The following is a 13,894-nucleotide window of genomic DNA, read 5'->3' as shown; positions in this document are numbered from 1 at the left end:
ATATTCATTGTCTATATGTGCATGGCCTAATGCCTGTTGGCAGCTTCTTATTCCTTTGAAATTAACTTATAACGTTAATATATGTTAGTCTAATTAACATTTTCTCGTTTGTTACTGGCCTAACTCAAGTCTGCTTTTTGGTTAGTCATATATATTTTATTGTTGTATCAAAACATGAAAGTGGTATACTTTATATGAATATTTTTTTGCTTTGGGCTAAGCCAAAGTGTGAAAACACAGCTATGGCTTCCTTACAATTCTTGGATAATGGCTCCTTTATGGAAGATGGTTACCCAAGAAATGACTTTGATTTTCTTAGAGTGCTTTTATACTTTTATCGTTTTCTTCTTTTGTCTGCGGGATACAATGGCGTGCCAATGGAGGGGTCTTGTCTCTTTTGAAATCTAGAGAAAAGGTTATAAAGGCAGTTGAATAATTAAGCGCTAAAGTATATGCATGGCGCAGCATTTTCATCTACCTTACTGAAATCGTTTCACACAATGAATGATGCCTTGCTACTACAATACAATCACAAAAATGAAGTCATGAAAAAAATATTTTAGTCCACACAAATAATATTTAGTTCCAACTAGTTTGAACCATTAACATAAATATGCATGGAAAAATGAACTAGCAAGGTATATAATATATGCGATTTGTTAAGTCGAGGCATGCCATGCTGCTATCATGCTATGTCACAGATAAGAGATATGCGTGCAAATCTTGCTTAATATAGGAGCCGACGCACACACACACACTGTTGAAAAACAAAAAAGAAATGCTACCCTTAGATTTTGCATTTTATGGGAGTGAGGCACTATTTAGTGTTACAAGTTTGTTTGTTACAAATTTTGAATCGCAAATTCTTTTAGTTTTTGTTTTCAGGGTCAGAATATATGTTTCTTGGAACATAATATTGACTCCAACTAGTTGATTTGATTTTCGTTGGTACCATATGTATATAATATATATATATATATGTATTTTCTAGTTTTGTTTTTATGATTAAATTTATTATGTACATTCATTAAATTAAGGGCTGGAACAGTTTAGAGAAGGAATAATGGAACATAAAGTTTCGATTGTGGTATCACCTTTATGAGCTAATGCGCGTCCATTTCTTCCTTTTCATGTCTTTTTTTCATATATATATATATATATATATATATAGCCGGGCGGCTATACTCGGATTTTTTAAGGAAAAAACGTATAGCCGGACGGCTATACTGTTTTTGTGGGGTTTTTTTTTAATTATAAATACTCTAGCCGAGCGGCTATGTTCGGGGTTTTAAAAAAAAAATATAGTATAGCCGTCCGGCTATACCTTTTAAGTATAATATTTAAATGGTATCGCCGTGCGGCTGTACTATTTTTGACTTTTCACTAAATAGTCTAGCCGCACGGCTATACTGGGGTTTTTAATATTTAAAAACAGTATAGCCGACCGGCTATACGTGGGTAATTTTTTTAAAAAAATTGTATAGCCGCATGGGCGCCTAGGACCTAGCGGGTTTTTTTTTTTTAATAAATCGTATAGCCAGGCGGCTATACGTGTTTTTAAATAGTATAGCCGGGCGGCTATACGTTTTTTTAGTATAGCCGCGCGGCTCTGCTCGTTTTCACCACCTAGGCAAAAATGACTGATATTTAGAACAGAAAATAACCAAAAATTATCCATGAACTTCAAACAACTAAAGGAGAGTCCCAATACTAACCCCAGAAACGGGAGTGCAAGAACACTGATTGGTATTCCAAAAGCGAATCTCATTGTTAAGCGTATGGCACGGACCCAAAACCGCCCTGCTGCCTAGGGTTTTAAAATGACCAGTATAATTAGAAATTGATCGTCATCAACATCTAAGCAGGGTCAAACATGGTGGTACCTCTCTACAGCTTGAACACCCTCAGATTGGGCTATTCAATAATTTCTTGTACATTTGCTTCCACAGCTAAAAGATTTCTTGTTGGAGACCTAAAACCCTCACACATTTCTCTTCAAAATCATCTACTTCACAGATCCATCACCTCAAAAATCTCAGCAGACCAACACAATTTCACAGTCGCTTACCTCATAAACTCATGTGGGTTGTCCCCAGAAGGCGCAATTTTATCATCCAAATCGGTAGAGTTGCAATCCTCACAAGGAGCAGACTCTGTTTTGGCCCTTTTGAGCAAACATGGACTCTCTGAAACCCAGATCTCAAAGGTTGTCAGGTCACGCCCTACTATTCTTGCAGCTGATCCTGAGAAAATCCTTTCGCCCAAGCTTGAGTTTTTCAGCTCTGTTGTAGTTTCAAGGGAAGACCTTGCGAGAATTCTGTGTTTTAATCCCCACCTTTTGTTAAGAAGCTTGGAGAATCAGATTATACCCGCTTATAATTTTCTCAGGAGTCTGATTTCCGAGGAAAATGTAGTTTCTGTTCTGAAGCGCAGTTCATGGATTTTCCTGGAAAATCGCAGAAAGAATGTGGTCCCCAATATTGAGCTTTTGAGGGAATTGGGTATGCCCCAATCATGCATTGCTCTGTTGCTAGCTCACAACACTGAGGTCTTGATACACAAGCATGAAAGGTTTGCTGCAGCTGTGGAAGAGGTTAAGGCAATGGGATTTGATATGAAGAAATCAACTTTTGTGTTGGCACTAAGAGCATTGTGTGGAGAGAGCAGTAAGTCCATATGGAATCGAAGCCGTGAAATTTACAAGCGGAGTTGGGGTTGGTCTGATGATGATGTGATCTCTGCTTTCAGGAAGAATCCACAGTGCATGATTCTGTCTGAGGAGAAAATAATGCAGGGAATGAATTTTTTCGTGAACAAGATGGGATGGCCTTCAAGAGTGATTGCCACATATCCTGTGATTTTGTGTTTCAGTTTGGAGAAGAGAATTATTCCAAGGTGTTCAGTTGTTAAAGTTTTGCTGTTGAAGGGGTTGATAGATGAAGACTTCAGTTTGTCTTCTGTGTTGTTGCCTCCACCGCATAAGTTCTTGGAGAGGTTTGTGACCAGATATATAAACCAATTACCAATTTTGTGGGATGTGTATCATCTAAAATTGGATGTCAAGGATGTGTGATCTTTCTGCACTGTACTAAAAGTTTTGTGTGCTTAAGGTTTCATTTATTTGATAAAGATGAACAAAATATCTTTCATCATTCATGGCATTGGCATTGGTGTCCAGCATTTCTATCATATTGGTTTTTCTGTGTAGGGTATAAATATAAAAGTTACATTTTCATCAACTATTGTGCAGGTCACAGGAATATAAACTAGACCATATTGAAAACCTCATCAAAATGTGAGTTAGAATTGTTGGGACGGGCTTAAACTAAATCTGGTTGAGACCTTTTAAAAAAAAACCAAATCCAACATGTTATTCATATTTTGCTGGATTTAAGTCATTTGTTAGGTTTTGCGCCAAAGTCATTCGTTTGTTTGTTTTTACTCAGAGAAAATCAAATCAAATCAAATCACACATCGTTTGGCAGCCATGCCAAATTTTATGCATGTACATAAGCGGTAGTTAGAGAAGTTTTTCTATAATGTGGGTAACCACAAGTGCAGGATAACCACCTTTTGCCTTGCTGATCAACAGGTATTGTACATGCCAATCGATCAACGGTACAAAAATAGGTTATCCGCAGTTTACCGTACCATAGAAAACCTGGTATAGAGCCCTCTTTCTTGGTAAGACTTGGTAAGAAGACAAAACCTTCAATTCAACTAAGATAGCCTGTCTGCCAATAATTTCCACCTAAAATAGCCTCATAAGTCATTGCTTCATTAAACCATCAAACATTCCATATTTGAGATAACGTGTATAAGTTGCTTCTAACTAAGGTAAACTTTTACCATCACCTTATTACATGTAAAGGAAAAAAGAAAAAGAAAAAGAAATTATCAATGGAGGGAAAATAAACAATAAAAAATATGAAATCAAATTAAATACATGATGAGCTTCTATGTTTAAAATTTATTCAGACTTTCTCTGCAGTTGATGAGATGAAGAGCCAGCAGACTTGAAACTGGGGATTTGAAGCAAAAATCAGCAAACTTTATTTCCAGATTTTAACAGATTTGTCGTGAGACTAGTAGAGGCGACCATTCCTGTGACTGGTGACTGCTAAAGCTGATATTACACCCTCATGAGCCTGAATGGTCATACAATTATTCTCAGCCATGTTCCAGAGCTCCAACTACTGCAAGCAAATATAAAGAAAAAAGCAGCATTAGCATCCTAGAACATACATCACAAAAAGAAAACTCAGTCTCAATGGTTTACAGAACGGATGTTCTCTCAAGTTGCATTTGGAAGAGGATAAGAAAGTCCACTCTATTTTACGTAGCATTTGGCCGACAGATCACTATGGAATTGTTCTATTTCCATGTGATGTCTTGATGCAATATAATTGTGGCCAAACAACCTACAAGAGTTGATTTTTATTTCTAAGTGGCCGCTGACCAGGCAGTTTTGAGAAAATAATATTCTAAATATTTCAAACGTAACAGAATTCGTGTGCAATCCAATTTTTCATTTCACGTCACCAAAACAAAGCAAAGTTTACCTGGTAGCCTCCAATGACCAAGTGAGTGGAGTAGCTTGGATGGAAAACACAAGAATGGAACATGTTTCCACTGGGACTGAGTTCATGAATGCACTCTCCAGAGGATAATGACCACACTCTGACAGATGCCAAATAATCTCCATTTGTATCCCAGCAAAGAGAGTGTACCTCAGTGGAGTGACCCTGAGATTCAGAACATCGTGCTTTCCGATCAGTAACATATCAAAACATAACATACTTTTCAGACTTGATTGATTAATGAAACCTTTAAGTTCCGTTGAAATTAACAATTGCAATGAATGTGTCTGCCTGTCACTCTCAGCATCAAATATAGACACAACATTTCCAGATGCAGCAGCAAAAAACTGTCCAATTCTCGGCTGGAATCTCACCTGTGTTGAACCTCTCTGGATCATTAAATGACTGGTGTTTAGAACAGAAAATAAACAAAAATTAATCATGAACTTCAAATAACTAAAGGAGAGTCCCAATACTAACCTTAGAAACGCGAGTGCAAGAACACTGATTGATATTCCAAAAGCGAATCTCATTGTTAGCATCACAGGAGCAGAAAAGGTTATTCTTCTTAGGAAGGAAATCAAGTGACATTACATGCGAGGTATGCCCTGCAAAAATGAACTCAACCCTTTAGAAACCCAAAATAATAAAATGGGCAGAAAGGAATAAACTAAATATAAGTGCCCTTTATAAATGCGGACCAAAATCTTCACTGGTGATAAAGAAAAAGAAAGTCGGGAAATTCTTGATTACACGTGTCAAATACAAGCACCTAATGCATACTATGTTCGGATATTCCAGCACATAAAATGGACCTGATGCCATTGATAACATACAAAATATACCGAAGTAGAAGCTATAAAATAATGAAAACAGAAGTCAAAAGAGAGGTCAAATATCTCTCTCTGAAGGTAGATTATAATGACAATGTTGTAAAATATACAGTATCTTATATACCATATCATGTTTGAAAGTTCAAATAAGTGAAATCCATTCTTAGCATTCATGTTACACTTTAAATAACACCGATCATGCTTAGCTGACTATCCTGAGACTTACATGGGCCAAAACAATATATAAATCTGACAAATTTTAAACCTACGCCTTATCACACCATTACCTAAATTCCATAGTGTATTAAAAAATCTTGAGTCTCCTCAAATTGAATTTACAAACTAGCAAGATTGTCATAATGCATGTCATCAATAAGACTATCCAGTTAGACAACCGCAAACATTATATTGTAACAAAACTATGATTCCTTTGAGAAACAATAAGCATTCATGAACAAGCATAAAAAAAACGAAGAAGTTACCTTGCCAACTATTTTGAATAATTATTTCAGTCGGGGTCAAGATATTTAATTGAGAATAAATCAAAACCAGAGGAAGGGAAACCAAAAATTGTTTATGGAAAATGCATTTGGCAACATTGAAAATGAAACAGAAATGGAAGCACAGAATTTACTTCAGCAGCATCCCAAAGTCGCACAGTTGTGTCAAATGAAGAAGTTGCCAACTGAGTTGAATTTGCTGAATTTGGTCTAAATCGAACATCAGTAATTATCAAGGAGTGCTCCTCTGATGTGCTTTCAGTTTGCAGTGTTTCCATATTCCAGACAACAACCTACTGACATGAAAAAACAAAAGAAAATCATTCACATCATTCCTTTTCTCATTAATATTGAAATTTGGATAACTTAGGATTGTCTTAATCAATTGAAGTCACTAATTTATTGAATTCCAAAGTAAAAGTTTCAGACAATCTCAAAATAGAATCAATCTAAAACCAGTTCTGTTACAATTATCAGATAAGAAGTACCTAAACCCAATTAGTAAATCAATTATTTAGCTTACAACAAGACTTGAACCTGGGCTTTACCCCTTCCCCATCCAACCACAATGCCACCTGAGTTGGATCATGGGCATTTGAGACCAATTCTTAAACCTTCTGATTCTTTGATTGTGGATAAGGCAAAATCAAACATGGTCAATTTGAGTTTGCGCAACTATAGCACCACGGAAGAATCAGGAACACCACAGATTCTCTACTCATATATCAGTTCTTCTCCTATGCGGACGTTCGGACGTTATTACCGTGCCGATGCCATTGTAAACAGGGAGAGGGAGGGGTAGTAGAAAATACATGGCATCCATACAGTAATACATAGGAGAAAATCTTTATACATATACATATATATATACACACACACACACACACACGTATATGTGGGTTTTCTTTCCCAAATAATCCTGCCTTGATTGCACAGGTAGTTAAACCCACAATCAAAAGTGTTTTACCATCGATCTGCATTTTCCCCATAAGACATTATCACACACATCTTACTATGTAAAATGAATGCCTTGCCTCCAGTTGGAAATACTATGTGAAACTGGAAAAAGGCCATTCTGGGAGAACTTTATAAAATCGCAATCATACAGAGCCAGTGACAATGCATATACGCCAAAGCCATTCAACCATTTTGGTAAAAGGATCTTCAGGGATACAGCGAATTCTGGTATCAATCTATTTTTTCTTACATGCACCCCACTAAATCAGTGTCAACTTCAAATGTTATCACAAATATGGGGTGTAACAATCAGTAGAGATGCTTTGTTTTAGATAAATAATCAAAATAATCAGAATGGCTTTCCCCGGAACTAAGTCATAACATATTTCCCGAAGTATCTTCTGGACCAAAATAATACAAGTCAGTAGTAACTAGTAACAGCATCATTCATGTGAAGCATAAATGAATAAACACTTTACAACATTAAATATAGTAGTACTAGGCAGACCAAATTTTTGTACCACATTTCAATACGACATAATGTGGCAAGTGATTTGTACAAGCAACTTCCAAAGAGAGAAAATCATTAATTGACATGGCACGTACACATTATTTGCCACATGATGTGGTATTTCAATATGGTGCAAAAGTGTGGTCTCTCTAGCATTATTGTTCACCAGTATCTTTAGAAATTGTAATTCATTCCCTAGAGGGAATTATACCTTGTCATGCCCAGCACTGGCCAACAGTTTTCCTTCTGAAGAGAAATGACAACAGACAACAGACAACTTTGCTACTACTTTTACGTATTGAACCAACTTCACTGAAGGAAAAACCTGAGTTAAAGAGAAAAAGTCACTGTTGCAGTCAGTTGGATCAATTAGCACTGTACTTAATAGCAGTAATATTGGCTGCATTGAATTTAGCAAGATTGTCTCATGGGTTTTGGCATATAAAATAATTTATTAGCAAGAAATATGGCAGCTAGCAATGAATTCAGGTTGACATCACCTGGAATAGACCATGAAGGAAGACTGCCCAGAAAGTACACATTAGAAGGTCAAGGAGGGAAGAAAAAAATCCTTACCACTAAATGGTACAATCTGCCAAGTAACCAAGAATCTGGCTCTTGCGGTGCAGGATATTGATGCCCCGGAACCAAAATACCCAATTGTATTGTGGACCCATTGGTTGGTAGTGAACATTCAACCAGTTTTGGAGGGTATCCCAAAGGGCTTCTCTCTGGGAAAGAAGAGGAGGTGGATGGTGATAATGCTGGGATAAAAAAACACACATGGTCATAGGTTCCTTCTGTAATAAGGTTCCTGGGTTGCATGGACCCAAGTTGCCATGCATGATCCTAGTTTCAAGTTCAAGCTCTATGCTTTGGATGATAAAATGCACCTTGGCAACAAGGTGACGAAGGAGAAGCTCTTAGAGACAATTGACGGGTAGAAGAGCAGTCATGATGGCCATATTTTTAGGCTAATACCATTAGTTGTTTGGATATCATGAATCATGCATCTTTGGCTATGCTATCAATGAACATTTAACAAATTTAGGAGAAAAAAACATTTTCTAACATGAAATAATCTATACCCTTTGAAGCTTCTGCAGAATGTGCAGGGTTCCGTTTCAATGTGCCAAAAAGATCCCTTCCATCTCCATCATCATGTGATAAAAAGGATTCCACATTATCTTCTAAGGAGCCAACATCTCCGAATTGTTCAATGTCATCCTGCAATTGAAAAAATGATTCAACAAAGACTTTTTAAATTTAGTGGGGAAAATCTGTCTCGAAGCAAGCACAATTTGCTAGAGTGGTCCCATTAGATAAATCAGGTAGCAGACACAGATTGGAGCCATTAATCTCAAGCACTCCAATTGGACACAATGTTAAAAGTATAGATAGTTATAACTTATAACTTATACATGGAGAATAAAATGGATATGTGGGGAAATGAGAACTTTGGAGATAAAATTTTGCTGTCAAACACAAAGTATAGCATATTTAAATATATGAGATTCAAAAACCTCAGATTATAAGAAAATGCGTGTCTTGCTAGTAACTTTGTACACACAACACCTTTATCAATTGCATATCCATTGAAACATGGACATCTAATAAACATAATCAAATAATTAGGAGCATCAAATTTCCCTTTTCCATCCTTCACACATGATTTTAAATCAAGATATTATTGGAAAAGGTATGAAAGTAATTAGTGATTGCTTGTTCCAATAAAATGTCTACGGTGAAGACTTTTGTTCTAATTTGCTACTGGCATTTGGCAAATTACCAGCCATAGAAACTCCATCTCCAGGGGTATGGGTGGAAGGCGTTGATGGTTGAGAGTTGGGTGAAGGACCAATTGTATTTCCTGTACCAGTACTGTTAGCAGCTCCAGAGGAAGAAGGTCCTTTCCTCTTGCAGCTATTCTATTACATAATAAACGGCCATTAGTAATTAATCTAATATATATGTTTTAGTATAGTATCAATTTGGTTCATAGAAAAGCTCAGACAGAATTAATATTCAAACATGTGACCTCAATAAAAAATTTAGCTTATAGCAGTGAAGGGAAAATAAAGCACTTGACATCACTGTATCAACAAAAGGAAGCACAACCTGTTGTACTTGCTCAGGCTGCAAAGGATCTTGTTGTTGTTGAGAGGAAGAGTGATGCATCTGTGACACATGAACTTCAGAATACAACTCACAATTACAAGACATTTACCTAATAGAAAGGTCGAAATATTATTTAATCTGAATTATACCTCATAAATTGTAGATTGGTGTTAGGAATGATGTGGAAGGAAACAAAGAAAGTAGGAAAGTGAGCATAAACAAACATAACAAAATCAAGATGCTTTTAATCCTTCTCCTGTCTGGTAGACAACATAAAATTCTATGCCTCTATTTTGATTCTTAAATTCTTTTAAGAACCAGGAAGTCATACCTGCATTCCCCATTCCTGGTTTTGACTGCATCATGCCCTGCCCATAAATTGAAGAATCCATAGGCAAAGATCTCTGAGCAGTGCCCATGTTAACTTCACTCTTTATGTCCTACAGACAAGGAAGAAGCAAAGCTTTACTAAAATTAGAAAGAAGGAAAGGAAGAAAACAGTACAATTGGTGTATTATAAGTAGTTACTGTGGTCTGTTGACTTCGAGCCTGGATTTGTTGTAATGCCGCATTAACACTACCGGGGTTTCCTGGATTTGTTGTAATACAGCAAATGACCAAGAAAAATAAACTACCAAAATAACTAAATATCAGAAAACTGTGAAAATATGAGATCTTCCAGTTGCTTACCCAGAATGGTTTGTTGATTTCAGAAGGGCCACTCTAGCATCAAGGACTGGTCGGGATGTCTCTGACTCTGAGTCAATTGGATTGGGGTGTTTCATACGTTCCTCATAGTACAGCCACGGCTATACTATTTTTGACACGTTGGTCTCTTTTTTAAAATTAAATCGTATCGCCGCGCGGCTATACTCGGGTATATTTTATTTTAAAAAAAGGTATCGCCCCGAGGCTTTACTACAGTAATTTTTGGAAAAAATCGTATAGCCGGGCGGCTATACCTGTTTTGACACGTGCACACTTAATCGCTAGCCGGGTCACTTCTCCTTTTAAATAGTATAGCCGCGCGGCTATACATGGATAATTTTTTTAATATAGTACAGCCGCGCGGCTATATTTGTTTCCACGCGGGGCTCTTTTTTGTAATAAATAGTATAGCCGCTCGGCTATAGTCGGGGGTTTTTTTTAAAAATAGTATAGCCGCCTGGCTATACTCGGGGTTTTTTTTAAAATAAAAAAAATTAGTATAGCAACGGTGGTCCTAAATGGGGTTTTTTATTTTATATGTATATTATGTGATTTTTTTTGGTAAGTTAAAAAAAATGTTATATGAACTCAAATTAACAATTGTAATAGAAAGAAACAAACAACATGTAATTTACACAACAACTTTATAAAATGTATCTCACTTAAATATAACTCGTCTTGTATTTTTTATGCAAAAGTATCAATTAAATTTCAAATAATCAAGCTTTTCTACCATGTCTTTTTCAATGGACAACATAGCTAAACCATTAATTTTTTTCATGTGATATAGTTTATCAAAATTCAATGGTCAACTAATGCTTTATATTCTTCCTTGAAAAAAATCAATACAAAATATAAATAGTGATGAACAACAATGAAAGTAATACCACCACCCACACTTACAACAACTCACATATTTCAATTTTCAAAAATATAAGATTGGCTGGCTATGTTGTATGATACAACTTGTATGCTATCGAAACCTCTTATTTCAATATTCAATTTTCAACTTCTTGCTTTCTTGGTGGGTTGTCGAAATATCTATTGTATGCTATGTTGTATGTGATTTCCTAATTGATTCAACTAGGTTAATTGATTTATGCTATAAGTGGGCCTTTACTGAGTTTTCTCTTTTTAATTTTGAATTGAGTAATTGAGCAAGTTTATTCATTTTTTTTTCAATGAGTGGGCCTTTATTGAGTTTTCTCTTTTTAATTTTGAATTGAATGATTGAGTAAGTTTTTTTTTTTTTTTTTTTTTTTTACAATAATTGGTTTGGGCCTAACATAATATTTATATAATAATAATTTTTTTTAAATGTATGTATATATATGGATTTATACAAGTTGGGCACCCTCCCAATTTTGGGACCCTAGACGACCGTATGGCCAGCTCTTGCCCAGGGCCTCCCTGGTCCATAGTTACGGGATTGGACACTGAGGATTATCATATGGCAAGATAAGATGTACTTTTTTGATAAGGAAAGAAAATAGATTGTAAGGTGGGACTTAGGTGTTTACTGAAGTTTCCAAGGGAAATAAAGCTTGCTTAGAGAGGCTTGATGAATATGAAAGAGCTAATATCATATAATATATGATGCAGAATTATATTAGACTCAAAAGAAGAAGAAAGACCAACGGTTGCAGAGTTAGCTTGGAGTTTGTCTAATTACAAATTTTTTTATTTATAATTCTTATCAAATTGCTTTTGTCCATCGGTTTGAGGATGATTCGATGTGGAGAACTTCAACTGAGATCCCATCATGTTAAACAAACTTGTTCAGAACCTACCTATAGACCTAGTATCTTGATCATTAAATTCCTCTAGTAATCCAAAGTACTTCACCACAAGTTTAAAAAACAAACATTATGTCACATCCGCAGGGTAAGCATGTGGTGTGGCTATGAAAACCGCATACCTTGATAACTTGTCAATCATAACAAGGATAGACCGCATACGTTCTATCTTGGTAAGTTGGTGATGAAATTCATGGACAACAATTGCCAGGGTCTATCGGGTATAGGCAGTCGTTGTAGTAATCTTGCCTCTTTCTTTCTTTCAAACTTGTCTTGTTGGCAAACCAAGCAAGTTTTCACATAGCCTTCAATGCCGTCCTCTATCTTTGGCCAGTAGTAGGATCTTCAAACTAATGCAATCATTCTGTCAACTCCAGGATGTCCAACCCATTGTGGATCATCCTCCAACCAATATCTTCTCACAAGTCCCTCCCTTACTTGGTGTTGGAGTTTGATGTAGGCTGAATCATTAGATTGGTCTCAAATCCGATCTAAGAAATCTAAGTGCACTAGGGTAAGTGTAGCCACAAATTCCTGAACTTCTTTGTGACTCAACATGTTCGCCACTTGATTTAGCTTACCAGGTATGTGCACCCAATCAAAATCAAATTTCGACAAGAACTCTTGCCAACGTGATTTCTTTGGGGTCAGCTTCTTTTGGGTCTTGAAGTATGTGTTTGCCACATTATCTCACTACCGTGAATTGAGGGCCCAATAGATAGTGCCTCTAAATTTCCAAGCAATGCACAATTGCAACCATCTCCTTCTCGTGGGTGGAGTACCTTTGCTCACAATCCTTAAGCTTACGCCTTTCAAGGGCAACGAGGTGTACTTCCTAGACCAACACCTCACCAATAGCTCTATCCAAGGCATCAGTGTGAACTTTGAAAGATATGTCTAAGTTTGGTAGCTTGAGTACCAGCTCCATAGCCATGACTTGGTTTAACCCTTCGAACGCTTCAACACATTTTCCTGTCCAACACCATGGTTTGTCATTAACCAATCTGTCAAGGCATTCACCTTCTTAGAGTAGCCCTCAATAAACTTGTGGTACTAGTTAGCTAACCCAAGGAAAGATCTCAAGTTGGGCACTTTAGTAGGTGCAGGCCAGTCAAGGATGGCTTGAACCTTCTTCCCATCTATGTGTATCTTGCCTTTCCTCACCAAATGACCCAAGAACATAATATATTGGCAGCATAATTCATATTTCTCTTTTTTGACATAGAGTTGATATTCCCTAAGCCGTGCGAAAACAACTCTAAGAGGTTTCAAGTGGCTTTCCAACGAGTACACTGTACACCATAATATCATTCAAGTAAACCATAAAAAACGAGTCCAAATATAAAGGACATCATTCATTAAATTGTAGAAAGTAGCAGGGGAATTGGTTAACCCAAACGACATTACAAGAGATTCATATGAGCCATATATGGTTACACAAGCAGTTTTTGGTTCATCTCCCTCCACAATGCGCACTTGCCAATAACCCAAGCGCAAGTCCAACTTTGTGAAGTATGTAGCTTTCGACAACCTCTCAAATGAGTCAGCCATGTTTGGAACATGATACTTGTTCTTCACGGTCTCCTTGTTCAAGGCACGATAGTCCATACACATCCTCAACGTTCCCTCTGCTTTATTTTGGAACAACACTGGAGCACCGTTTGAGGCTTTTGAAGGTTGAATCGGTCCAACATCAAGAAACTCATTCAAATGTTTTATGAGTTCTGCTAACCCAGATGGTGCCATTCCATAAAGGGCTTGAGCAGGGGGTCTTGACCCAGAACCAATTCTTTCTTATGATCAATGACTCGCCGAGGAGGAAGCTGCTTGGGCAGTTCAGCATGCAAAATGTCCACGAACGTATCCAAGTGTTTAAAGTTGGAGTTTCATG

At 36.7% G+C, this 13,894-nt stretch overlaps 2 protein-coding genes across 4 annotated transcripts; one reads left to right on the top strand and one right to left on the bottom strand.

The window, feature by feature from the left end:
• Nucleotides 1,698–3,161, top strand: LOC109947962 (transcription termination factor MTERF6, chloroplastic/mitochondrial-like). The gene has a single exon (XM_020559847.1). The coding sequence runs from the start codon at nucleotides 1,874–1,876 to the stop codon at nucleotides 3,071–3,073; it is 1,200 nt and encodes a 399-aa protein (XP_020415436.1). The 5' UTR covers nucleotides 1,698–1,873; the 3' UTR covers nucleotides 3,074–3,161.
• Nucleotides 3,760–10,281, bottom strand: LOC18792139. 3 transcript variants are annotated; one of them, XR_002269675.1, is made up of 12 exons: nucleotides 10,190–10,281; nucleotides 10,028–10,089; nucleotides 9,831–9,939; nucleotides 9,500–9,573; nucleotides 8,470–8,608; nucleotides 7,593–7,706; nucleotides 6,528–6,530; nucleotides 6,048–6,209; nucleotides 5,061–5,188; nucleotides 4,828–4,969; nucleotides 4,563–4,745; nucleotides 3,760–4,196 (listed from the first exon to the last, which is right to left on the bottom strand). XR_002269675.1 is itself a non-coding variant. In XM_020554714.1 (7 exons), exons 3-7 carry the CDS (start codon nucleotides 9,916–9,918, stop codon nucleotides 7,931–7,933), a joined length of 657 nt encoding a protein of 218 aa, XP_020410303.1. In that variant the 5' UTR covers nucleotides 9,919–9,939; nucleotides 10,028–10,089; nucleotides 10,190–10,281; the 3' UTR covers nucleotides 7,891–7,930. The 3 variants fall into 3 exon arrangements, 1 of the variants encoding a protein (XP_020410303.1); XR_002269670.1 differs by lacking the exon at nucleotides 6,528–6,530 and having other exon boundaries at nucleotides 6,048–6,206; XM_020554714.1 differs by lacking the exons at nucleotides 3,760–4,196; nucleotides 4,563–4,745; nucleotides 4,828–4,969; ... (2 more) ...; nucleotides 6,528–6,530; nucleotides 7,593–7,706 and adding exons at nucleotides 7,891–8,112; nucleotides 9,171–9,309 and having other exon boundaries at nucleotides 9,500–9,608.

This window comes from Prunus persica, chromosome G1 (assembly GCF_000346465.2).
Source record: "Prunus persica cultivar Lovell chromosome G1, Prunus_persica_NCBIv2, whole genome shotgun sequence".
Classification (NCBI taxonomy): Eukaryota; Viridiplantae; Streptophyta; class Magnoliopsida; order Rosales; family Rosaceae; genus Prunus; species Prunus persica.
Note: the sequence above shows the minus strand (reverse complement) of the source record. Positions and strands in the feature narration are given on the sequence as shown.